Genomic DNA, 27,857 nt, shown 5'->3' on the forward strand with positions numbered 1-27,857 from the left:
TCTTCCTAGTTTGCGCTAGGCAGGAGCTAGGCAATCCCTTTCACACCATGATATGCACGCTTCACACGCATGCACACACACACACATAAAAAGACACTCACACCACACCCCAAGTCTACTTGGTACTGTGTCCAACTGATGACAGCAAAGGAATGTACTGTACAGACAAAGGTTAAAGATAGACACTAATAGACAGCAGAGAGGTGTGTCCCATTACAGGTTCCCATACTGAAGGACCTGATTCTGCAGAGTACAGGATTAGCCGTTTCATTTCCTGATACTAATATTAGCTCTGGAGTTTTGCTTGTGACAACTCCTATCAAAGGAATGTGTCACTATAAGAAAAGAGAACAGAGCTGCATCGTCGGCTTCACTAACAGTACATTCACACCCCATAGACTATAAATAGATCTTCGTGAATGAGTGAATCAGCACCCTTTCCCCATCTGCATTCATCCACAGTATACTTCTAATTACCATCCTGAGGTTCCAACATTGAAGTGTTTGGACTGTCAGCCTTCAACTGCTGTACATTTTTAGTCTCACTTCCTTCATATGGTTCCTTCTACCTGGTTATCGTAAAGCATTAATGTAAGGTAAGGGGGTCAGTGGGAAGGAAAACCTTTGTGAAACAACAGGAGGAAATGTTGAGAGCAACTAGAGCCACTGGGGAATGGCAGGATCTCTATACCTGATCTGACAGTCAGAATGGATTTGAGAGGCTACAGAGGAGGGTGTTCTGGGCAGTGTAATGTGTGAGCGAGTTGGTGCGTGCATGTGTTTCAAGAAAATAACAGTCTCTGCCATATCTCCCCTACCCAAGGTGATTGTTCTGTGTGTAGCACAACCATTAGGAATTAGCCTATTATTTCTAAACAGTGTAGTTTCCTATCCCTTATCCAATCTCAAATAATTGTGAAAGGAATACAATGACAATGTAGCCAAATGAAATTAATGTTATTAATACATTTAATTAACTCAGTCTGTATAGGATTAGTTGTTTGATTCATCTCTTGTTGAACAGCAGTGACCAACTGGAGTTCCAAGCTCTAACCAACCATATATTTGAGCCATTTGAGATGAGTTTCCAGGTGATTCATTGCCTCTCCAATGGTGTGCCTGCCTGACTAGTAGCCATTGGCAGTATGGTTGTTGAGCTTATACACCATTAGAATGCCTCATCACCGGACTCATCTTTTGAAAGTTGAATGTAAAAGTTGCCATTCTCAGTCGGACTCAAGTTGTACGCTGACATTTTTTAAGTTAAATGCTGTCAACCAAAGGATTTAAAAGCTTGCTATCTCTGTAGGTGAGAGTATGCTAAGGTAGAGGGGAATCTGTGTTTAGAATTATAGAATGTTATTGCTGGTATCTATGGCAATCCAAACTTCCTTCTCTTGTGATGTATACTACAGTTCAAAAGTGTGGGGTCAATTAGAAATTTCACAAGTCCTCAACTGGCAGCTTCATTAAATAGTACCCGCAAAACAGCAATCTCAACGTCAACAGTGAAAAGGCAACTCCGGGATTCTGGCCTTCTAGTCAGAGTTGCAAAGAAAAAGCCATATCTCAGACTGGCCAATAAAAAGATTAAGATGGGCAAAAGAATACAGAAGCCAGCATCCCGGAGTCCTGGTGTTTTGCAGGTACTATTTAATGAAGCTGCCAGTTGAGGACTTGTGAGGCGTCTGTTTCTCAAACTAGACACTCTAATGTATTTGTCCTCTTGCTCAGTTGTGCACCAGCGCCTCCCACTACTCTTTCTATTCTGGTTAGAGCCAGTTTGCACTGTTCTGTGAAGGGAGTAGTACACAGCGTTGTACAAGATCTTCAGTTTCTTGGCAATTTCTCGCATGGAATAGCCTTCATTTCTCAGAACAAAAATAGACTAGACTGATGAGTTTCAAAAAGTTATTTCTGGCCATTTTGAGCCTGTAATCGAACCCACAAATGCTTATGCTCCAGATACTCAGCTAGTCTAAAGAAGGCCAGTTTTATTGCTTCTTTAATCAGAATAACAGTTTTCATAATTGCAAAAGGGGTTTCTAATGATCAATTAGCCTTTTAAAATTATAAACTTGGATTAGCTAACACAACATGCCATTGGAACACAGGAGTGATGTTTGCTGATAATGGGCCTCTGTACGTCTGTGTAGATATTCCATAAAAATCCAGCTACAATAGTCATTTACAACATAAACAATGTCTACACTGTATTTCTGATCAATTTGATGTTATTTTAATGGACAAAAAATGTGCTTTTCTTTCAAAAACAAGGACATTTCTAAGTGACCCCAAACTTTTGAACTGTAGTGTATGTGAAGTCATTATGTTGCTTTGTGACATCATACATTCGGTTTACTTTTAGATATTTTAGTATATTCCAATTTTTACCATGGCAACTTAACCTGTAGTGCCCCTAACTGCCTCTCTTTCCCCATCAGAGAACTCTATCTGGGCTGCTTAGTCTCCCTTGGGCCCCTCCTACTAGTGGGAAAGGACCCATGCTCTCTCTTTCACTCTCCAAATTTGTCCAGGATTTTGGGAGTCGACTCCGTCTCCTGCTATCGTCGTTGTAGTCGAATCTCTCTCTCGACGCCGACTCCAATTTGACCAAACTGACAAAAATGTGCAAAAATTGTCAGTGTGTGTGCTTGCACGCTAATTAACTGGGTGATTGATTAGCAATGCATATGTAGCTGTCTGACAATCTACTGACCAAAATATTGAAAGCTAATCGGTAGCCTACGTCAGCCTTTTTTGTATAACTCCATAATTGGAGTCAACTCCAACGCTTGTGGTCATTAGTAGATAACGTGTGTGTGTGTGTGTGTGTGTGTGTGTGTGTGTGTGTGTGTGTGTGTGTGTGTGTGTGTGTGTGTGTGTGTGTGTGCACGTACATACTGTATGCATGCTTGTTTAAATGTGTGTGCTTGTGTGAGAGATGATGATGTGCTTGCTCACTCTGGCAGGCTTTCCCCTTAACTTCCTGGCAAAGCCCTAATGCGTGTTTCCCTGCTCTGAGCTAGAGTCTAGACTGCACTGCCATGCATAATTCAGACGGTTCTCTCCCCACCCTAAAACCGCCTATTCACTCTGGTTAAAGACTGCATAAGTACTATGCCAGAGATTATTAAGCCTTATACTGTGATGGCCAACTTGTGCTCAGGGTCAAACAACACAAGTAGGACGGGGGAAGACACTTTCCTTTCTTCTTTTTTCTCTCTCTCGATTTTTTTCCTCCCCTCTCTTTATCTTCGTTCTTCCTTCTTCCACCGGTATATTTCTATATCATTTCGCCCTCCTACGCACTCTGACTTCATAGTGCCTTATTTTTTCTCCCCATTCATCTTCCCACTCTTTACCTGTCTTTTCCTGTCTCTCCCACTCATGCCTTTTTTATTTCTCAGTCTCACACTCCTGTAGTATTCTCACCCTCACTTTTCTTTCTTGGGAATTGTGTGTGAAGAGACCACTTTGGTACATGACCTAGCTACAGTATAAAACCAATCCCTTTTCTAACTATTCTAGCTAATTCCCAAGGCAAACCCCACAATGTAGCTGGACAGCTCAGAACATTTTATCGTCTGCCTCTCTTACTGTGAGGCGTTTGAGTTCATTTTAATGTCTGTTATTCTTAATAGTTGCTACTGCTAATAGTACTCTGCTGTAAACAAAGTTAACCCTTGTGTAGTCTTAACATCCTATATACTCCCCTTGTCCTAAGGGTAAAAAATGACCCGCCTTCACTAAACCACTAAAATGAAGCAGCTTAATTGAATTTTAAAGCCCAAATCTATTTTGCATGAAGAAACAACCTGTCATTCATCACAAACATTGAATATCTGTGTTTTCCCTTCTTCACAATGTAGAAAGACTGCATTTAATCAGTGGACACCACTCGTTCAGTGGACACCAATTGTTTCCTTTACTAAAGTAAAGGTTTATTATTATTGTTCTTATTATTATTGCTAAAGGTACTGCATAGGTGTAAACATACATTTTCTATAGCACTTGTATAGCCTAAGAAAGTAGCAGAAATGTGCAGAAAGTAGTTTTGATTGCATTTTATTGAAGGGAAACAATGACAGTCTTGAACTTTTTTGGCAACATAGCGATATATTCTTATATACTGTACAATGAGGAATTCAACTACAAAATACTAGTCTTCTCCCATTTTTGAACCATTGCCCCCACCCACAAGGTGTATAAACAACAACAATAAAAAACAACAACAATAAAAAAATAAGATAATAGATACAAAACAAAAACGTGAAGAACATAAATCAATCAACTCTAATTAGCACATGTAGGACAGTATGCAAGTGTGTGTGCATGGACTTTGCAGATGTATTTCTCACATGTGCAGCACATAGTATTTGTTTTACAGTCATTCTTTGGGGGGCAGAATTTGCATCTCCTCCTCTTGCCTGCTCCAACTGCAGCCTCAGGTGGATCAGGACAAGATTCACCCCCCTGAACAGCTTTCACAAGCGCTGCAGAGGCTGCTGTGCGGGGGAGGCGCTCCCTTATTTCAATGTGTGGGGTTACAAGTGCCTTTCCCAGCTGCTCCAGGAACACCCTCCTCTTGTTCCGCTTATCAAGCATCCAGGTAGGGTTGATCTTGTTCCATATCACGAAGGCATTGTATGAGGACACATCAATGATGTTATGGAAGATGACCAGGGACCAGCGGGCAGTCATCCTCCTGCAGCTGTAAGTTCCAATCACCTTGACCAGGTTGTCCACGCCTCCTTTGTTGTGGTTGTAGTCCAGGATGATGGCTGGCAAACTTTGATGAGAAGTCCTCTCTGCCCCTTGTTGATGAGAAGACTTCCCTCCCCCTCTGCATCCCAGAGACTACATGTAGCCTTGCATCGGGACCTATACACACCCGCTAAGATTAGCAGCCCTATGAAGGTACGCAGGTCAATCTCATCCACCCTTTTCCAGTTGTCTCTATATTTACGGAATCGCTCCAAATTTGTCATCTCCAGGATGATTTTCTTGATGGCTGGTGTGATGAACATGTAGAATGTTGAGGCGATGTCCTGGGCATGGGAAACTGCATGTCTTGTGGGCCCTGGGGTCATCCTTATGACATTTTGTGCTGCCATTCTGCCTTGGTTATCATATGGTGACAAGGACCATGTTATTTTGCTGTTCTTTGACAAAAATGTCTCTCTTTCAGCTTGGGGGATTTCTACTTCATCTGAAGATGATGCATTGTGCTCTGGGTTGTAATTCTTCCCCATCTTCTTCTTCATATACCTCCTCCTTCTAAATAATTGATCTCTTGTTCCTCCTGGGCATCTGAAAAAATCAGATCTACGACCTGTTGTGCACTGAAAAGTGCACTCATGGCTTCAGCAAAGAGAGAACTGGGGGGACTGTCATCTGCAGCACCTTTATAGCCTCTGACTGCATTTCCCATTAGTAAACAATGCTTTCAATAAATGTATTTTGTATGAAATTGTTTTTGTTTTGTCTGTGAACTTGAGTCATGTGTGGGGTTGTGGAGGGGAGATGCTGCACATGCACAATAAAGTTTTTGTTTTGTCTGAGTTTAATCAGTAGCACACAATCTCAATTTCTCATTGTGTGTGTTTTTTTGTGGTGTGTAAATGATTTTATAACTGCTGGTTCAATAACCACCCTAAGAAAATGTTTGTACCCTGGGGGTGTACAGCTTTCATTTTTTAACTGCCTGTTCAGGGGCAGAACGAAAGATTTGTACCTTGTCAGCTCGGGGATATGAACTTGCAACCTTTCGGTTACTAGTCCAACGCTCTAACCACTAGGCTACCCTGCCGGAAAAGTCATCAAATTTCAATATAATTTAGGGGGTTTTCTCTGCTATTAAACAGTGTCGGGTCATGTTTGACCCTTGAGACAACACAAGGGTTAACCTCTGTTCGGAGAAACAGACTAAATGTATGATCATCAGATGTAGGTGAACATGGAAATGGAGCTGAGAATCTTTCGATTCACTTCCAAAAAGGAAGTGTTATTCTGTGTTTTATTTTCCACTGTTAAGAAGCCAGACTGTGCTGTGTTTTTCAGGAACATATGGAGAACGAGTGAAACCCGGGCTCATTAAAAAACCTGTCACCGCTGCCCCAGCTGGAGTCAGTCAGACTAGTCTAGGCCTGTTTAGCCAGCCGCTGGGACACTGAATGACTCCACACAGCCTCTCAGAGAGTAATCTCTTTCTCTCGCTCGCACACTCACTCACCCTGTCAACTTATCAGTCTCTACCTGCCACTGCTTTTGCCTTACCTAGGGAAGGTGGGAGGGAGACACAGTGTTAAATGCACTAGCTTATAACCCCTACATCTATTCTCTCCCTGAAAAGTGGTATTCTGAAGTATGATTTACTGAGACGTGTGTGTTGATGGCTCTGTTCTGATGATGGATGTCAGTGGATGGGCCTCAGCTCGGACTGTCAGCAATCCGACAGCTCAGTGACATTTTTTGATTGGCTCTGGCTGCTCCCAGAATGTGTTTTAATTTGCTGCGGTACAATAATTATGTGTGTGGAGTTGAGACCTAGGTTTCTCCTAAAGTGGGAAATATAACTTCAGATATGTCTTGACTACACTTCCCCATCTTCCTACAGTCTTTTTTCTATCTTCAACCACTTCACCTGGCATCTCATCCCTACCATGCTGCACCCTAGTGGCTGTACATGACAGTGCAACACAGGGGGAGAAGCTGAAGGCCTGTTGCTGTCATCTCATCTTTACTCATTACAAGCAGATCGCCCCTCTTCCCCCAGCTTGAGAACAAGATTGAATAAGCTCAGGCTAAATTTCAAATGTTTGTTTTGACTTGAGTCACACTTTTACCCTCTCTGTTGGCACTGCTGCCCTGGATGTTGACCTGGCTTGGCCTTCTCAGAGCAGTGGTGTCTCGTGCAGACTGCTCTAGCCAGATGGTTTGAAGATAGATACACAGTGGTGTGGTAGAGTTTTCTCTCTCACTGTGTCTGAGCTCTTTTTGGAACTAGGCGGTATTATGTTGGATGTTGCACGTTACAACATTACAGGGTAGAAGTACACTGAAATAGACCGTTTCTGTATGTGGCAGAGACTCCAGCATACAGGTAGAGCAAGAATAGATCAGAGCAATAACACGGTGTTACCGCAATTACCTCGCTAATGTGATCATTAGAGCACTTCCTCCACTCATCAGGCCAAGGAAATGTGGCCTTATTTGGCAGGGTCTGATTTGTGGCAGCAATATCAACGTGAGAGTCAGTGTTTGGTCACAGGGCTTTGACTAGGCCTAAACCCCATGACAGTCTGTTTTTGGGGTCTTTAGGGACTGACCACCTAGTCATCGATAGTGTCATGAGTCACAACTAATAATGATTAAACTAATGCCGAGGTGTATTATGTCAGGTCTGCCTAAGCTCTGTGATTCACTTTGCTTATTTCTGTGTTTCTGCAGATCCAGTGAGGTACTAGGTTTGACCAGAGACGGCCTAAGAGGAACAAGGGAAGACCCAGAGGTTTCTACTCACCAGAGCCACAGTGTCAGAACGGTCCAGCAGTATTCTAAGCCAAACTCTCATCTAGCTCCCAGTCCACAGTGAAGACCTATCACAATGGCTCAGACTTACTCTGTGATGAGAGCGAATCTATGTTTACCTACATCCTCTATGCTGCTCTGGGGCACTTTTTAATTATGTCTTATTTGGTCCTCTTGAATGACTTTTGGCCTGCTCATATAAAAGGTACTCCGTTAGATGTTCCCTCGTCCCAGGCATCTCTGCGGCACTGTGGCTAGCTCCATGAGGCTGTGTGGCGCACTGCTCCCTGAGGCAATCCCTGTATGTCTGTAAGGCCTCCTCCCCACTCTATGGAGGCAGAGCCCAGCCACCCTGCTGATGGGGAGCGATCCGGAAGGCAACAGCAGCCTCTTTCTCCTGGGGCCGCTGAGCCCCCCACAGGGTCCCGTCCAACTCAGCCACAGCAACCGCCATCCAAACCCCGCCCCGTCCACGGTGGCCTGGGATGTCTCCACCACCGCAAGCCTAAACGTAGCGACCTGCTTCTCAGGCTTCAGCATCAGCACAAGACCCAAGCAGCATGTCAGCTCTCAACAGACACCCCAGGTCCTTCAGGAGGCAGCTTCTCCTCCCCCTCCACCTTATCTCTACAATCCTTCTCTACCCAAGGCCACAACACTCAGGGGGTGCATTCCCAGCCCAACCAGGAAGTCCTAGAGGGCAGCCCATCTAAAAGAGGCGAGAGGCAGCTCCAGAAACCGGGGAAGTACGTGTGCACTTACTGCGGCCGTCCATGTGCCAAACCCAGCGTTCTCCAGAAACACATCCGCTCTCACACAGGGGAGAGGCCTTATCCTTGCGTCCCCTGTGGCTTCTCCTTCAAGACCAAGAGTAACCTGTACAAGCACCGCAAGTCCCACGCCCACCGCATCAAGGCAGGCCTGGCATCCAGCCGGGACGAGCTGAGCCTGAGCGGACCCGAGATGAGCGCCCTGGGAGAGGATCCCGAGGAGCCCACGGAGGGGGAGAGCACAGACTCTGAGGAGGAGACGGGTCAGTACAGGAAGGAGAGGCTGAACAAGCAGAAGAGCAGCAGCAGTTTGGCGCTGTCAGGGCAAGAGGAGGGCCAAAGGTCTGACGACTCCCAGGCCGTGAAGCAAAGACTGGCCATGAGGCTGAGTGAGAGGAAGCGTGGCCCCATGGCCTCCCCGGACGACCCTCCCTCCACCTCCTCCTCACTGGGCCCCAGCAGTAAAGGCAGCCAAGAGTCAGGCTATATCTCCCTTTCGAGGAGCTCTGAGATGAGCCGAGCTGACTCCCAGGTGAGCCCTCCCAATGCCAAAACCTATGCCGAGATCATCCTGGGCAAGTATGGGCGGCTTGGAGGGCAGCAGCGCAGTCCCCATCAGCAGCGCGCCCACTCTTCTTCATTGGGGATGGAGGAGAAGAGCAGCATACCCTTCAGCATGCCCAAGATGCAGGTCATCGAGCACATTACCAAACTCATCACCATCAACAAGGCGGTTGTGGACACCAGCAAGATCGACAGCGTCAAGCCCAGGCGCTCCTCGCTCTCCAGGAAGAGTAGTCTGGAGTCACCCAAGTTCTTCTCCCCCAAAGACCCCTATGTGTTTGAGCCTAAGGGAGAAAGCCCAGGTCCCGGTATGGCAGGCCAATCATTCCATCCCCATATCCAAGACGTGGGCCCATCGGGGGTCCAGAAGTCCTCCTCCTCATTGCCTCTGCTGAGAAGCCACTCCATGCCCACCTCAGCAGGCCAGGGAAACCACTCCACCACCTCTCCCTGGGGGTTCTCTCGTCTGAGCCACTCCTTTGATGAGCAGCAGGCCGTGGTGGCCAAGATGAGGGTGGGCGGGCAGTACCGTTTGCTGAGGCGCCAGCCCGCCATCGAGTTGTCCCTCGGGGCTGAGCTAAGCCTGGAGGAGGCTGGCCCCTCCTCCTCCGCAGCTACAGAAATTGGCCTAACCAGGAAGCAGCAACGCAAAGGTCCAAGGCTGTATGAGTGCGAGACCTGCGGAGTCCGCTGTAAACAAAGGGAGAGTTACGAGGCCCACAGGGGTCTCTGCACAGGCAAGCCAATAAAGGAGCTGGAGAGAGTAGAGGTGGATGGGGCGTTCCGGGATGACCGCCCCCAGATGATGCACTATAAATTCTGGGCACTGGCCATGGCAGTGAGGAAGAGGAGGAAAGAGGAGAGTCTGGAGGAGGATCCTCCCAGCCCCAGGCCTACAGCTTTTATGACCTGCAGCCCCACAACCAACACTGCAGTGCCAAACCGGGTGCAGCAGAGTGAGGCTTTCTCAGATGCTCCCTCACAGGCTGAGCAGCAGCAGCAAGACAGGAAGGGCATCTCGGTCATCCAGCACACCAGCTCCTTCGAAAAGCAGAAAAGTATATCCATGGAGAGCCAGGAGTCTATAGAGCTCAGAGAGAGCCAGTTAACACCGCAAAAACAGCCGCAGCCAAAATCATCGCCCTCCATGTCCCGCCTGGTCCGCCAGCACAACATCCAAGTGCCAGAGATCCTAGTGACGGTGGAGCCTGACGCTGATATGGTGTCAGTGTCGCCCATGGCGACAGCATCCTCGTCCAAGGAGCCAGAGAGGGTGGTAGAGGAGTTCCAGTGGCCTCAGCGCAGCCAAAGTATGGCTCAGCTCCCCACCGAGAAGCTGCCACCAAAGAAGAAGCGTCTCCGTCTAGCCGAGGCTGCTGCCCAGTCTTCCGGGGAGTCCAGCTTTGAGTCGGTATCGCTGGGGACCCAGAGCCCCAGCCAGGAGAGCAGCATTTCCCATTCACCCAGCCGCTCTGCCTTCTTTGAAGACATGGGGGGAAAACGTGCTGAGCCTTCCCCCTGGGGCTCCAGCAGCACCCAGGGCTCCCACATGCTAACAGTGCCCTCGTGCCCCCACCAACAATACCAACCCCAAAGAGAGATGCAGCGCTCAGCCTCGGAGCAGGCCCCGGTCAGCCCCCAGCACACGGATGAGATCGTGGAGACCAGGAGCAAATCCTTTGACTACGGTTCCCTATCCCCGCAGCAGTCTGCTTCAGCCTGGAGGGAGAGGAGGAAGTGCCTACTGGTAAAGCACACCACCCTCGGTGAGCCAGACCACGAGGAAGGGGCCATGGCCAGCCACTCAGGCCGACCAGGGAGCACCAGCCCGTCCTACACCAGCCACCCTTCCTTCCACCCAGCTGAAGCCAGCACCTCGAGGCTCAGCCCGGAGGCCATAGGGAAGACCGTACAGCTGTTCCACCAACCCCGGATACTCCCATTCCCCATGCGACCAACTGGGCATGATCGGTTCCCTCTTGGCCAGTTAGCCCAGCTCCATCCGGTCACCACTGCCATCTCAGATGTCCTCTCCACCCACATCATCCACAGAGCCTTCTTACACACACACCCTTCCCCTCCAACCATACAAGTTCACTCAGGGCAGCTTCACATGGCAGAACGCCTAGGCCTGCCCCTCCATCCTATTTCAGCTCTGCTCTCCCTGCAGTACCCCGCTGGGGCTGGCCAGGCTGTGTACCTCCCTGTATCTCCTGGGCTCACCATCCAAGTCCCCACACAGCCCCCCATGCCCTCCACCGTGGTTCTCCCTGCCCCAGCTCCTCAGTCCTTAGTCCCTCTGCCCTGCCACCATCCCCCGCTTGTCATCGCAACGTGCCTGGCACAGCTGACGCCAGTCGTGTCACTGATGGTGCCAGTGCGCCTCCAGACCAACATGATCACCTACGCCAGTGCCCTGTACACCACCCTCTCCCAAATCCTGGCGTCAGCCCGCTCCCAGGAGCCCATCTGCTGCATGGCCATGGTTATCATGGGCCAGCTGGAGCAGGAAAAGCTGCAGAGGTCCTACCTGAAGATCCCCACCCCGGACTTCAAGAGCTACCTGCCCCTGTCTCTACCCGTGGAGCTGGGCTCTGTGTCCGGAGAGGGCTATGAGCCACTGGGGGCTGGAGGGAGCAAACGCATGCTCTCTCCTGCAGCCAGTCTGGAGCTCAGCACAGAGGCTCAGCGCCAGCAGAAACGAGTGAAGGAGGAAGAGGAGGAGGGAGAGAAGGTGGGAGAGGAAGAGGAAAATAGGGGTTCTGGGAGAAAACTGGAAGTCGGGGAAGACAAAAAGAAAGAGCCGGAAAGGGCCCATATAGGAGTAGTAACTGTGAAAGTCGAGGAGGAAGAGAATGTACGGGACACAGAAGGGCACAGGGAAGAGAGGGAGATGCAAGGGAAGGCTGGACCTAAGAAAGAAAAGGAGAATGAGGGCCAGGGAGTGAGTGCGTCCTTTGTACCCCAGAGTCCTGAGCGAGTCAAAGCCCCCTTGTATCCCAGCCTCCACACCACCACCTCAGTCAGCTGGTGCTACTTGAACTACGTGAAGCCCAACCCTTTTACCCAGAGGGAGCCACAAACCTCCGTTTACACCTCCTGGAGCATCAGCGTGCACAACCCCAACCTGCCAGGCCTGTCCACCAAGCTGGCCCTGTCCCTGCTGCGCTCTAAGCAGAAACACAGCTCAGAGACCTACACCATGGCCACAGCTCTAACCCCGGCGACAGGCAAGGTGGTCCCTGCCAGCAGTAGAAAGCCCCACATTTCAGAGGTAAATATAACAGCAATATTCAATATGTAGGAAACCACAGCATGGGCAAATTAGATCAAAACTGCCAAAACCCCTGATTCAGTTTTAGTTATGAATTATATAGAATAATGCATACCCCACAACTTCACAGCTGGAAATTACCAGACACTATGCTGTTAGATTATACACAAACAATACATGAAATGTTTGACATTAATTGTTGTTCCAATGTACTGTATATCATCATTGCCAACCAATATGTCAGGGTGCGTTGGTGAATTTGCCCGTATCTGTCTTTGAGTGTAGGTACATGCTACCCCACCCAGCACCCCTGTAGAAGTGAAGGAGCCACCACAGCAGCCTGAGAAGGAGGAGAAGAAGGAGAAGAGAGAGGAGCAAGGGCCCTCCACCTCCAAACAGAGCGAACCTCTCCGTGTCCAAATCTTCGAGGGCGGGTAAGCCCTGATCAACTAATACTAGTGGAGTTTTCTATGAGCAGATAGATTTTTCTGCAAAATTCATCATGCAGATATTCAACGTTACTGACAGATAAAGGCAGTAGAGATGTAGCAATGCAGTAGATGTGAGTCATTGTATTCAGATACGGTAGCAGTACCAGAAAGCAGTTGCCACCAAATGCTGAGTCTCAAAATATAAATGACACAGTATAAGGGGAAACAAAGCAGTAACAGTAGAGAATGTTTTACACTTCAGTCTTCCAGAATAACAGAGAAACAGGTGAGCTAGCCCCCAGGGACTTCATTTATACCGACAGCAGAGCCTTTCCCATTCACAGCTGGTAGAAAATGTAGATTTTCAGTGGAGTGTTGAATGGGGTTGGGATTTGTGCGGTGCAGCAGACAAGCAGAAAGCATCCCACCAGATGTGTTTTATGAGATTCTCATGGGTGTTGGTATACCTTCCTCTCAATGACACGAGAGCAACTGAAGTTTAGCTGCTGTACTGTACATACATATGTAGGAAAGAAATCACCTAAAGTCTCTTGAGTAAAGGCAATAATTGGGTGTGGGTATTGAACACGACTAATTGCTGTGAGGTGTGTGAGAGTCTTCCCACTGCAGAATATGCTCTCACTGTTGCTTCTGATCGCAGCTCACAAAGCTGCCTTTTCCTGTGGCAGCTGCTGCAGTCTAGCCAACAGATAGTGATCTGCCAAGAGCACAGTAAAAGATAGTGTGATAGAGATGGAATTGAAAGGGAAAGATGGAGGGGAAATGGTGGAGAGAGGGAAATATAGAAGGAAACATTAAACATTTAGTTTCCTTATGACAGACAAGGACATACATGCATGTGTGCGAAAGAGATGGAGACAACAATACAAACCGATAGGTGTTGATAGAAAATGTGTGATTTTTTACAACGAATGACAGATGGAGAACATAAGAGGTGTGTGTGGGTGGAGGGGTGGGGGGTGAGTGATTAAACTTATACAATGCTGTTTGTGATCTAATTATTGACACTTTTAGGATATTAATAAAGATTTCTCATAAAATTGTTACTTATACATTGATTTATTATAACATTTGTGAAGAATGATAATTCCAGCCAAAATAATATATAGGAGTAGAGCTTTCCAGAAATCACCATATCATTTTCAAATAAAGAGAGCTTGCTTTGTTATAATTAGCAAATCTGAAAAATTAGAATTCCATATAGTTGGTACCGAACACATCTACATGAATGAATCATGAATAATGAGTAATGAAAGTTAGAGGCATAGAGTAAATATCATACCACCCGAAAATGCTAACCTCCCCTGTTATTGGTAATGGTGAGAGGTTAGCATGTTTTTTGAGGCATGATCACACAGTTTTGGAATATAAAAGGAATGAATCCCTTAAATATAATGAAAATAAGTTATGTGTTTAATACATACAGATATAATCAGGGTTCCCCAACTGGCGGTGGTTTTATATGGCCAACCAATTTGTCTGAGGAAAATAAATAAAACCTTTTTTATTTTTATATTTTTGGGAGGGCATAAAAGACTGTAAAAACACAAGGAAGTCAGCTTCAACTGATTTTAATTTTGGTAATCTGTTTGGCTGGATTTAGGACCGCGCCGATGCCACAAAGCGGACGGACAGGCTGTGTGAAGGCAAAGTTTCTGGAGGGCTGGCTGGACCAGCACGGGAGAGTTGAACATACTGGTGCACGACTCCAGGATTTTTGGGGTTGTAGGAGTCGTGTTTGGAGTCATAGGAGTCGACCCTTGCTCGACGCCCAAAACACGCGATTTTCAACTTCAATTCACTTCCACTATGAAGAATATCTTAGCCGTACTCAGTGATAGCCTAATATATACTTGAATATACTTTTGGTGAATATCCGAGGCATTGCTAGATACAGATTGCCAAGATATAGCCTATGCACACGGTTCTGACTGGCTGTCTGCCTGCCTCGAACTTCTCTCCCTCGCTTTCTCCTCTTTCTCTTCGCTATGAAAATGCTAGTGTGTGTTTGGTCTTCAGTTGTTGTGTGTAGAATAGCTCAGCTTACTTATCGATAGCCCCTACTTTGGTGAACTTGCGCAAGACATTGCAAGCCAAGGAATTGCGAAATACAGCATGCCTATAGCCGACAGATTTTGATCACCTGCACGCTTCTGACTGTCTGCCTGGTAGCCGACATGCCTACCTATGCCTGGCTGTGCCACTTCCATCCCTTTCTCTCTCCCTCAGTAGCTCGCTCTTTCTTTGCTGTGAAAGATGCAAGAGTTTATGTTCTCTTAGTACACTACAAAAAAAATGTTTTCTCCGTTGCAAAAATACTGAATCTTAGGAGTCGAGGAGTCTATTTTAAGCTTGACACCCAGAAATGGGTGTCGACGGGCAAGGAGTCGTCTCCCAACCAATAGCTGAACATTGGCAGCTGCAATCAGAAACACATATGTTATGCAACTCAAGAAACTCATATGTTATGGTCTTATGAAGGCTGTTTTATCTCAGCATGTCTACAGATTCTCCCTTCTCCCTGTTTTTGTTTGCTTGGAAATGTTGATACTACATACTTAAAAGAAGAAACTGTAACCAATAATTTATAGCGGCTAAGAAATGCATTGCCATTAATTGGAATGTCACAATGGATGGCAGAAATATCAAGTTATGTATCACCAGATTTGATTTATTACAGGATTAAGGGTATACTGGGCACTTTCATAAGGTCTGGATTAGGGCTGGCGATATATATCGTGTGACGATCGAAAAACGTCTATCGGTCTTTACGGCAATATTTTGCAACACAAACAAACATGGAGGAGAGGGGACACCGGGCCTGGTTTTCATTGCTGGTTTTGAAAAGGCTTTTGGAGTTTATATATAAATGCCTAGAACATTTCAATTTTGGGGAATCTCTTATAAAATGGGTTAAGGTTCTGTATAATAACCCTAGGTGTAAAATAGTAAATAATGGCTACATCTCAGAAAGTTTAAAACTATCTAGAGGAGTAAAACAAGGTTGTCCACTATCGGCATATCTATTTATTATTGCCATTGAAATGTTAGCTGCTAAAATTAGATCAAACAATAATATTAAGGGATTAGAAATCCGTGGCTTAAAAACTAAGGTGTCATTGTACGCTGATGATTCATGTTTTCTTTTCAAACCACAATTAGAGTCTCTCCACGGCCTCTTAGAGGCTCTAGATACTTTTGCTATACTCTCTGGATTAAAACCAAATTATGATAAATGTACCATATTGGATCACTAAAAAATGCACATTTTACATTACCATGTAGTTTACCAATTAAATGGTCTGACGGAGATGTGGATATACTCGGTATACAAATCCAAAAAGAAAGAAATGATCTCACTCCAATAAATTTTTATAGAAAGTTAGCAAAATAGATAAGATCTTGCTACCGTGGAAAGGAAAATACATGTCTATTTGTGGCAAAATCTCCCTGATTAACTCTTTAGTTATATCACAGTTTACCTATTTGCTTATGGTTTTGCCTACCCCTAGTGACCCTGCTTTTTAAATTATATGAACAACGAATATATAACAAATATGAATTCGGTGGGCAGAAATTATTAAATATTAAAGCATTAGACCTCTCACTAAAGGCATCAGTCATACAAAAGTTATAGTTAAATCCAAACTGGTTCTCTAGTCAATTGGTACGAATGTCTCATCCTATATTCAGGAAGGGCCTTTTCCCCTTTATTCAGATTACACCTGCTCACTTTCGGTTGTTTGAAAAAATAAATAATCTCCAAAATATCTTTCTTTTTTTAACAAGCCTTAGAAAGTTGGTTGCAATTTCAGTTTAATCCACCTAAAAGGACGGAACAAATAGTACAACAAATATAGTGGTTAAATTCAAATATACTAATTGATTTAAAAAAACTGTATTTATCGAATAAATGTTTAAAAAGGTATATTTTAGTGAATGATATCATAAATAGGACTGGTGGAATTATGTCAAACATGCAGCCAACACAGACGTATGGAAATGTCTACCCAAAATTACAACCAATTAATTGCAGCATTACCACAAAAATGGAAGAGGCAAGTAGAAGGGGAAAAAAGTAAGGAACTTGTATATCGGCCCTGTATTGAAGAACATAAATGGTTAAAGAAAAGTGTGATAAATAAAAACATATACCAATTTAATTTAAGGACCAAAAAACTGACAGCTGTGCCATATAAATTGCAAAATAGTTGGGAAGAGATTCCATGGCACATGGTTTATGAATTGTTACGCAAAACAACGCCGGATTCCTCTTCAATTTAAATTACTATACAATATTCTTGCAACTAATAGAATGTTATACAGTGGGGCAAAAAAGTATTTAGTCTGCCACCAATTGTGCATGTTCTCCCACTTAAAAAGATGAGAGAGGCCTGTAATTTTCATCATAGGTACACTTCAACTATGACAGACAAAATGAGAAAAAAAATCCAGAAAATCACATTGTAGGATTTTTAATGAATTTATTTGCAAATTATGGTGGAAAATAAGTACCATAATTCGTAGTCACATTCATGCCCAGCATCATCACAACCAGAAACAGATTGAAATTGTCAGTGTGATGTAATTTTAACACATTTTGTCCAGGTTCTCCTGCTGGGTGTATGCCGTGTGCCTGCACTCACAATAGTGACTCAAAACGCTGTTGCATTCCATCAATGACATTATCACCATCAGTTGTTGCTGCTTTGATTTGACCATATTAATGACGTAAGGCTCGTATTTCTGTGTGTTTATTATATTATAATCAAGTCTATGATTTGATATTTGATAGAGCAGTCTGACTGAGCGGTGGTAGGCAGCAGCAGGCTCATAAGCATTCATTCAGCACTTTCCTGCGTTTGCCAGCAGCTCTTTGCTGTGCTTCAAGCATTGCGCTGTTTATGACTTCAAGCCTAACTCCCGAGATTAGGCTGGCAATATTATAGTGCCTATAAGAACATCCAATGGTATGTATTGTCTAACCTAAAACTTCTTAACTGGGAATATTGAAGACTCATGTTAAAAGGAACCACCAGCTTTCCTATGTTCTCATGTTCTGAGCAAGGAACTTAAACATGAACTTTTTTACATGGCACATATTGCACTTTTACTTTCTTCTCCAACACAGTGTTTTTGCATTATTTAAACTAAATTGAACATGTTTCATTATTTATTTGAGACTAAATTGAATTTTTTATGTATTATATTAAGTTCAAAGTGTTAATTCAGTATTGTTGCAATTGTCATCATTACAAATATACATATAAAAATCAGCCGATTAATCGGTATCGGCTTTTTTTGGGCCTCCAATAATCGGTATCGGCGTTGAAAAATCATAATCGGTTGACCTCTAGTTCAAAGTACTGTTGTTGCCTCATTGGAGCTCAATGCGAATACTGATCTTTATTCATGTTGATAAAGTATACTGTATAACAAATTCTGTATTTAAAGATAAGTATACATCAGGTTGGGTAGTGCATAGTATTTCCGTAAGTATTAAAAACAAAATATAAACTAGTCTTTTATAGAGGAGTAGAGCTAAATGTAGAGGTGGATTTTGTATGTATTGTCTATTTGGCTAAAGCCAGGCTTCCCTCTCTGTAGCTGCTGATGTTGTTGGCCGAGCCACCCAAACTTAGGATAAAGGTTGGGTTCTCTGCCAACCTGAAGCCTGCCTGCCTGCCACGGGCATAGACAGGCTGGAGAGAGAGAACTTCAAGGGGACTTAGAGGAAGCAGTAGTTTGGTGGGGCTACCCCGCTCTGATGTAAAGAGTGCCTTGTGTAGAGTAGGCCCAGGGAGCAATCTTTACCTACTTTTAACTCTATGTATTTTGTTTTTCTTTTCTCATTCCCTCTCCCCCCACTTCCTCTCTCTGTCCCTCTCCCCCTCTTTCCCATCAGATACAAGTCTAATGAGGAGTATGTGTATGTGCTGGGTCGTGGCCGAGGAAAGTATGTGTGCGGAGAGTGCGGGATCCGCTGTAAGAAGCCCAGCATGCTAAGGAAGCACATTCGAACACACACAGACGTCCGGCCCTACGTCTGCAAACACTGCAACTTTGCCTTCAAAACCAAAGGTGAGGAAGAGGAGGAGGTGTGACCTTTCTAAATAGGAGCAAAGTCATACAGCATCAGTGTCGCTCTGTCTTTGTATATGGTTGAGCAGTTTAGCTATACTCCAAGTTGATATTCACGTCATAAGAAGGAATTCCTCTTGACCACGCCCACAAATTGGGCACAACAAACATTTTTCCCCATTGACCCCCATTGTAAAAGAGCCAACTGTCAATTTTATTATTATACAGAAATATCAAAACATGCCGGAAAACTGCTGTGTTGTTCAATATACATATAACCAGGTAAAAAATCCTGAACTGCGGTTCGCAATGCTCCAACATAAGGAAATGGAGCCTGCGAGAAGAGCCCTGTGGCTTCAGGCAATTTGGCGTGGAAAATATGGTGTCTGGTTCCCAAGTAGGCTACATGTACAGTGCATTCAGAAAGTATTCAGTATTCAGAAATTCTCCTCATCATTCTACACACAATACCCCATAATGATAAAGCAAAAACAATTTATAAAATAAAAGTTTAAACTGTTATCACATTTACATAAGTATTCAGACCCTTTACTTAGTACTTTTTTGAAGCACCTTTGGCAGCGGTTATAGCCTTGAGTCTTCTTGGGTATGACGCTACAAGCTTGGCACACCTGTATTTGGGGAGTTTCTCCCATTCTTCTCTTCAGATCCTCTCAAGCTCTGTCAGGTTAGATGGGGAGCGTCGCTGCACAGCTATTTTCAGGTCTCTCCATAGATGTTCGATTGGGTTCATGTCCGGGCTTTGGCTGGGCCACTCAAGGACATTCAAAGACTTGTCCCGAAGCAACTTCTGCGTTGTCTTGGCTGTGTGCTAAGGTTTGTTGTCCTGTTTGAAGGTGAACCTTTGCCCCAGTCTAAGGTCCTGAATGCACTGGAGCAGGTTTTTTTTTTATCAAGGATCTCTTTGTACTTTGCTCCTTTCATCTTTCCCTCGATCCTGACTAGTCTCCCAGTCCCTACCTCTGAAAAACATCCCCATAGCATGATACTGCCACCACCATGCTTTACTGTAGGGATGGTGCCAGGTTTCCTCCAGACGTGACAATTGGCATTCAGGTCAAAATAGTTCAATCTTTGTTTCATCAGACCAGATAATCTTGTTTCTCATGGTCTGAGAGTCCTTTAGGTGCCTATTGGCAAACTCCAAGCGGGCCGTCATGTGCCTTTTACTGAAGAGTGTCTTCCGTCTGACCACTCTATCATAAAGGCCTGATTGGTGAAGTGCTGCATGGTCGTCCTTCTGTAAGATTCTCCCATCTCCACAGAGGAGCTCTGTCCGAGTGAACATCAGGTTCTTGGTCACCTCCCTGGGCGGCCAGCTCTAGAAAGAATCTTGGTGGTTCCAAACTTCTTCCATTTAAGAATGATGGAGGCCAGTGTGTTCTTGGGGACATTCAATGCTGCAGAAATGTTTTGGTACCCTTCCCCAGATCTGTGCCTCAACACAATCCTGTCTTGGAGCTCTACGGACAATTCCTTTGACCTCATGGCTTGGTTTTTGCTCTGACGTGCACTGTCAACTGTGAGACCGTATATAGACAGGTGTGTGCTTTTCCAAGTCATGTCCAATCAATTTAATTTAAGTTCAAGTTGTAGAAATATCTCAAGGATGATGAACGGAAACAAAATGCACCTGAGCTCAATTTTGAGTCTCATAGCAAAGGGTCTGTTTTTTTTTGTATAAATTTGCACAAAAAAAATGTAAACCTATTTTCGCTTTGTCGTTAAGGGTATTGTGTGTAGATTGATGAGGGGGAAAAAATAATTTAATCCATTTTAGAATAAGGCTGTAATGTAAATAAAATGTGGAAAAAGTCAAGGGGTCTGAATACTTTCCGAATGCACTGTAGCTATGTGTGTGTGAAAAACATTTAATCACGTTTAAGACATTTAACTTGCTTAGTATAGTCTGTTTGTAACTCCACTCACTACTTGTAACTGTATTGTCTGTTTGTTTATGTTGGTTTTTGCTAGCTTATAATGTTCCGGTCAGTAGGTAGCTAGCACTCACTCACTTGGCTGCTAACACCGTAATTTTTTCCCCAAATGTTTGATTTATTTAACCTTTATTTAACTAGGCAAATAACAGTCAGTTAAGAACAAATTCTTATTTACAATGACGGCCTACCAGAAGGCAAAATGCCTCCTGAGTCATGAAAAGTGGCATGAGGGATGTCCTACAATATTACTTTTAGTAATGAGAATGCTTGGGAGTAGGCAATGTTGTACTTTTCTTAAATGTAGTTTTGTAATTGACTAAAACAAACCGACAAGAAAATTCAGTTTGAAGAAGGTCAAGTTTTTTGCTGTGAGCCAATGGGGGTAACCTATGTAACAACAGGTGGTTTTCCCCATCGACGGGCTGTGATGTTCCGTCTAAAAACGACTTCAGTGTTGCAAAATGCAGGTAACTTTCAATAAATTCCCTGGTTTTACAGAATTCCTGGTTGGAGGTTTCTGGATTTCCTGCTTATTCCCTCCTAATTCCGGGAATCTAGAATTTTGCAAACCTAGTTATGCTCGACTATTTGGTTGTACTCCGGTCTCTCTCCCACCATCAATTATTCCTCATCTACCCTGCTCTGGTTCAGTCTAATGTGGCTTTGCTGTTCTTGTTTTCCTTGTCTTCATAGGGAACCTTACCAAGCACATGAAGTCCAAGGCTCATGGGAAGAAGTGCCAGTCAATGGGAACGTCTGGGTCTTCACTGGACGAGCCGGAGACCGAGGAAGCAGGTACAATACCATAGGGAGGAAACTTCACTCATCAAACATCTTTCCTCAAACCTGACACGATAGCTAGCCTTGTATCTATATGTAAGCTATATGTAAGGCTATATGTTGCTATTCTCCTTACTCTTGTGCTGAAGAGAAATTACAAATATTAAATTAATACATGAAGAATACATGGCCAAATACATTCCATAGAGTCTGTTTCTGGTGCAGGATGGGAGAGATGTACAGTGTTGTTTTCAAGGCGGCAGTCCTGGCCTATAAAGAACAGAATTCCAGACACTCACATCCACCCCCTCTCTGTGCAGGCTCAATGCCACCCATCCCTCTCTCCATCCCTCCCGGTAGCAGACTGCACTCAACACTGAGCCAAGGACAGCCCATTCAAACAACCCTTCCACTCAAATGCCAGCTGTTAGACTTCATGAATGGGAACAGCAGCACGATTCCATTAAATCAAACCTTGCCAATCTGCTCGCTATTTATAGCATCAGGTTGATAGAATGTTATGTTGGGTAGGAAGTCACCCTGTCCTGGTCCTTGTGCCCATTTCATGTGTTTGTGTGTATGAGTGTGTGTTTATATACAAAGGTATTGGGGTGTAGTGCCCAATTTTTGTATGTTTTGGCTCTGTACTCCATCACTTTGGGTTTGAAATGATACAATGACTATGAGGTTAAAGTGCAGACCGTCAACTTTAATTTGAGGGTAATTTTATCCAAATAGGGTGAACCGTTTAAAAAATTACAGCCCTTTTTGTACATAGTCCCCCCCCCCCCCCCCCATTTTCAGGGACCAAAAGTATTGGGACAAATTTACTTATGTATTTTAAAGTAGTCAAAAGTTTAGTATTTGGACCCATGTACCTAGCATGCAATGATTACATCATGCTTGTGACTCGTGTGACTACAAACTTGTGACTACAAACTTGTTGGATGCATTTTCTGTTTGTTTTAGTTGTGGTCAGAATTTATTTTGCCCAGTAGTAAGGAATGGCAAATAATGTATCGTGTCATTTTGGAGTCACTTTTATTGTGAATAAGAATAGCAGTTTCTAAAACACTTCTACATGAATGTGGATGCTACCATGATTAGGGATAGTCCTGAATGAATCGTGAATAATGATCAGTGAGAAAGTTAGACGCACAAATATTATACCCCAAAAACATGCTAACCTCTCACAATAGCAGGGGAGGTTAGCATATTTGTGTGTCTAACTTTCTGTAACTTTCTCTTCATTATTCACGATTCATTCAGGACTATCTGTAATCATGGTATCATCCACATTTATGTAGAAGTGTTTATAACATATTGTATTTTTATTGAAGCTCGTAGTCCAATCCAAAGTGCTGGAGTACAGAGCCAAAACAACAACAAATGTGTCAGTGTCCCAATACTTTTGGAGCTCACTGTAAGTCCATAATGACTTAGGTGAACTCAGTTTCTGGAGAGCTGCATTGTCTGCTGGTTTTCAGTCTTGCCTTTCAATCTGGAACTAGTTTAGACCAAGTGCTCCGTATTGGACAAGTTCAGATAGTACCTCCCCGTTTCACTCTATTTCTGACTGCTTTCTTCCATTTCGTGACTACTGAACACAACTGTGTTAATTTAGGTGCATTCTGGAGGACTGGAGTTTGGAGAATTAGGCTTAGTGTAAGTTTTCCCCTTTTCTCATCAGGAGATATTGAAGAGCATTTATCTGGCTCTGAGGACCAGGATGAGCACCAGTTCTCTGACGTGGATGATTCAGAGGAGGACGATGACGAGGATGATGAAGAGGAGTACTCATCTCACAACGAGCCGTCCTCCTCACCCGACCGCCGTCTGTCCACATGGGGGCACTCCAGCAGCGGAAGACGGTTCCAGCAGGGCACACCTGACCCCTCAGCCCCAGAACCCCAGCCAGATCCCTGCCTCAGCCAGGAGTCCTCTCCCACCCATAGACTGTGGCCCAGCGGGCGTGCTTCCTCTCCAGAAAGCCGGAGGGCACTGTTCTGGGACGCCTCCCCCAGGGCCTTCTCCCCTAGCAGTGAGAGCTGCTCTCCCATCCGAAGCCTTTCCCCCAGACTGGAGCTGGCCTCCCCCAACCGACACCTCTCGCCCTCTTCCAAGAGAGAACCATCCTCCATCAGAGTTCTATCCCCCCTGTACCCCCTGCGGCCTCTGTACCCTAGCCAGTATCGGGTGTTGTGGACCCGGGCCTCTCCCTCGTCCCCGGGGGTGCAACATAGACCTCGCAGGTCTCCCAGTCGTTTGCCATGGGACATCCCCAGTATGATGGCCAGCGATCGCAGACAGGTGGGTTCAATGGTAAGTTATGTATATAATTCACTTGGTGATCCTGTAGTTTTGTCAGTTACAAAATGAGATGTAATTAGCCATCCCTCCACATAACTACATTGTCAGTAATGGTCAGTAGTAAACACATCTTATTGCAGAGTAATTTCCCTTTTGTTACTAAGCTAACACTCACTATATGAGAATAGCAGAGACCTAAATACATAACTATGCAACACTTTGTAAATGTACTTTTGAGAGTTTTTTTCCTGTCATCAGGCTCGCGGCTGATGGTGTTTAATGCCTGTGGTTGCGTGTTGCTTGCTCCCCTCCACTGTGTTTTAAAATCTGCATTGGAAGCCCAGTTTAGCCAAAGGCAATGTGAAAACATGTTCAGTGTTTTGTTCTACTGTGTGAAGTAATGATGAGGTACTTGCTCCCCGTACAGGAGAGGATAGGAACACCAAGTAAAGGGCAGATTGGTACAGAGCCCTGCCTGTCATTCCCCCAGCTTTCCGTCTGTCCCCCACTGACAGCCCAAAAGCCCAGTCCCAGTCCATGGACAGCATCTTCAGCCACCTGCCTCTGCACTCCCAGCATGCCAGGGTGCCCTACCTGATGATCCCCATTGGGGGCATTCAGATGGTGCAGGCTCGTCCCCGTTCCCACCCCACTACCCCCACCTCGACCTCCTCTCCCCCAATGGAGGGGCTTTTACTGGGCCAGACCCGGAGGGAAACCCCCTGGTGCAGGACCTCCATAACTCAACTGCTCAGAACTCCTGGGAACCACTGGTCTGACAGCCAGGAAGTAGTAGGAGCCAGCCAATCAGGGCTATGCATTCCCAGTATAACCCCACCCATATGTTCCAAACCCTCCACCTCGCACCAGGGTAGGATGGACCCAGGGATGATAAACACAATGCAAAAGGACAGCTTACACAGCTCCTCCCACTCACACAGGTCTGAGGGAGAGACCAGAAAACGATGGCCCTCACACAGCCAGGCAGGACCATCCCCCTAGTCAGCCAGTCCCCCCTCCCACACACATGATTGGATAGCTGTCTGAGAGGCAGGAGCCACCAGGGTTGCGGTCCAGAACGACTGGTTCAGAGGAGGAAGAAGCTAAGGTGGAGACTCAACCAATCAAGGCCAGAGCACTTTACGCTTTTTGTTGCAACTCTTGTTTTTGGGTTTTGTATTGCTTTGTTTTTACACAGTTTTCAATTCAATTGTTAACTTAACTGTTAGTTCTTCAGGTTTGTTATAAAATGCACTTTTTTATTTTTGACGATTTCTTTAAATCTCTTGATCTTACCTGTATCTCTATTGATACTGCGATCTTAATATATATTTAAATATATATGTCAAATAAATATGAATACATTTGTAAATGACCAAAATCGTTAATGAACAATAAATTCACTTTTATTTGTTTTCTCTTTGTCCACTATTACCTAAACTGTAGTTACTTGTGCCTTTTCTTTCTGTGTTTGTGTCTTGAGATGACGACAAAGAAAAAAGGCTGTGAAGTTTTGATTTACACTCTGTGTTTCCAGGAAGGGGGTTCCTGTGTTCCGTGATGATTGATTGTTTGTATCCGTAAAGGGATAGTTTGGGGTTAGAGGTAGTTTCGTGAGCCAATGCTAACTAGCTGTACCCGAAGACTTCCAGTCTTTGCACTAAGCTAGTTAGCATTGGCTCACAAAACTACAGCACCTCTAGCTTCCTTCATACTGGATGCAGAGACATAATAATGAATTGCCAAAACACCAAACTATCCCTTTAAGGCCATTGCATTGATGTCAGGGTATTCTAAAATATGGTATATGAGGTGGTATATTGAAGGAACAGTGAGCGCTTTGCAAAGAAAATGCACTGAAGTCATATTTTTAATAAAAAGATAGTCAATGTTATGTCTCTGTACAGAGAAGAGTGCTCCATATTTATTATTTTGTTAAACTATGAAAGTTATTCTTTAAGTTTTTTTACTTGACATTTTTGGAGGAAAAAAACATGCCATTTTTATTTAGTCATGTGTCTGTCTTTTTCATAATGTTCTCAAAAGACTTGAGAGGGAGAGGAAGTTCTCTTTTAAGATTGGATATGGAACATGTGCCCAAAAGATTTTCACACAGGACATTTTTTCTTCTTCTCTGAACCAATAAAAAGTGCACCAGACTTCTGTGAGGCTATTTTACTTGTTTTGTTTTCTTGTTTTTGAAAATTTTTATAATTTTTTTAATAGGTCAACCAAAATACTGATTGATTAATACATATAGAATGCTTCTGTTTGAATTCCACAAATTAACAACTGGAGTTAATATCCACAAAATCAAATAAATTGTTATTTGTCACTTGCTTCGAAAACAACAGGTGTAAACTAACAGTGAAATACTTACTTAAGGGCCCTTCCCAACAATGTAGAGAAAAATAATAGAATCAAATTATAACACAAGGAATAAATACATAATGAGTAATGATAACTTGGTTATATACACGGGGTACCAGTACTGAGTGTCAAGTCCTGATCGTAGAGATCCTTTTATTCTCTATGTTTGTTTTGTCAGGGTGTGACTCGAGTGGGAAAGTCTGCTTTCTGGTTCTTTGTTTTTGGCCGGGTATGATTCTCAATCAGGGACAGCTGTCTATCGTTGTCTCTGATTGGGAATCATACTTAGGCAGCCTTTTTTTCCTTTTCTCATTTGTGGGTTGTTGTCTTTGTTAGTGGCATGTATAGCCTTACAGAGCTTCATGTTCGTTTTGTTGTTTATTGTTTTTGTTGGCGACATTTAAAATAAAAGAATGTACGCTTACCATGCTGCACCTTGGTCCGATCATTTCCTTGACGACGATCGTGAAAGAACAACCCACCACAAACAAACCAAGCGGCGTGGCCGGGAGGAGCAGACAGAGTGGACATGGGAAGACATTGGAAGGAAAGGGATCCTGGACGTGGGAGGAGATCCTGGCTGAAAAGGATCGCCTGCCATGGAAGCAGCGAGGAAGGCGGAAGCAGCTAGTAAAGGGGCCCAGTGTTACACAGGGTCACGGTTGGCAAGGAAGATCGGGAGGCCACTCCCCCCCCCCCCCCCCCCCCAAAATTGGGGTGGCATACGGGGAGGTTGGCGGAGCTAACTCATGCTCACGGTGTTGAAGGAATTCTAAATTCCTCTGTTTTATTTCCCAATCAAAATTAAACACTCTGTCAATGCATAAAGGGTTTGTAAGACCCTTTATTTTATAAGAATGGACAGAGCCCTGGTCTTCAAAGTCAGGTAACAGCGTTTAATTCAAGAGAGTACTGGCTTCATACACATTTTACCACAGGTTATAAACTGAAAATGACGTCAGCGTTTTCTAAATGTTCTACCTCTTCTTGACACTGGTAGAGAGGCCCTATAGTTCTCGAGCCTTCCCTCCTCGCCTAAAGCCAAGGTCAGTCAGTGTAGATAAGCATTCTAGACAGTCTGGAGTGGAGATAGTCCGTCCCTGCCATCTGGAGATAGTTCATTCATTTCTACCAAGGCATTGTTCTAAACTCCTGACTATATTATATACAATTGGGAATGGGAGCATGAGAGAAAATTCATACATGTACAGTACATAATAGCATTTGGACTAGTCAGTCCTGATTGAAATGTATACATAATTAGTCATCATTGATAAAAATTCCCTTAACATATACACCCTTTGATTAAATATTATACATTCAATCACACATTGTAGTTATATTTTAATATTAAAAAGCCCATTTCTATTTTTATTAGAGATATTTCTTGTCATCAAAACATCACCTAAACATAACCCAACACTTGCATTCGCCATAACTGTTTCTCAGGCCTACATCAGAATCATAACTCTTCTTATCAGGATTTTCGTTACAATCTTCATTAAAAAACAGTCTAATATTGAGATGGGATACAACCTAGCCTCCCTAAACATCAAAAATGGTCTCATCAAATATAAATTCCCCACAAATAAAAGATCCAGATTCGTCCACTTGTTCTGTAGACATGCATTCAGTCCTCCACGGGTCAGAACCTGGGATCGGCCCATACCGCACCATCTGTTGTGTCATCGATTTCTCCAGAGTCCTGGAAATAAGGCCTCGCACACAGGGAATTAGACAACAGCCCCATAAAACTAAACAG

At 44.4% G+C, this 27,857-nt stretch overlaps 1 protein-coding gene across 1 annotated transcript in view; it reads left to right on the plus strand.

Moving 5' to 3' along the window:
* Positions 1–26,527, plus strand: part of LOC115106891 (transcription factor HIVEP3) — a 103,326-nt gene extending 76,799 nt beyond the window's left edge. Inside the window, 7 exon segments of the mRNA XM_029630085.2 lie at positions 7,453–12,141; positions 12,427–12,575; positions 18,499–18,674; positions 21,329–21,430; positions 23,106–23,737; positions 24,153–24,204; positions 24,207–26,527. Of these exon segments, the coding sequence (XP_029485945.2) occupies positions 7,837–12,141; positions 12,427–12,575; positions 18,499–18,674; positions 21,329–21,430; positions 23,106–23,737; positions 24,153–24,204; positions 24,207–24,727 (5,937 nt within the window). The 5' untranslated portion in view covers positions 7,453–7,836 and the 3' untranslated portion in view covers positions 24,728–26,527.
* Positions 26,528–27,857: the final 1,330 nt, after the last annotated feature.

The sequence above is a fragment of the Oncorhynchus nerka genome, linkage group LG3 (assembly GCF_034236695.1).
Source record: "Oncorhynchus nerka isolate Pitt River linkage group LG3, Oner_Uvic_2.0, whole genome shotgun sequence".
Lineage (NCBI taxonomy): Eukaryota > Metazoa > Chordata > Actinopteri > Salmoniformes > Salmonidae > Oncorhynchus > Oncorhynchus nerka.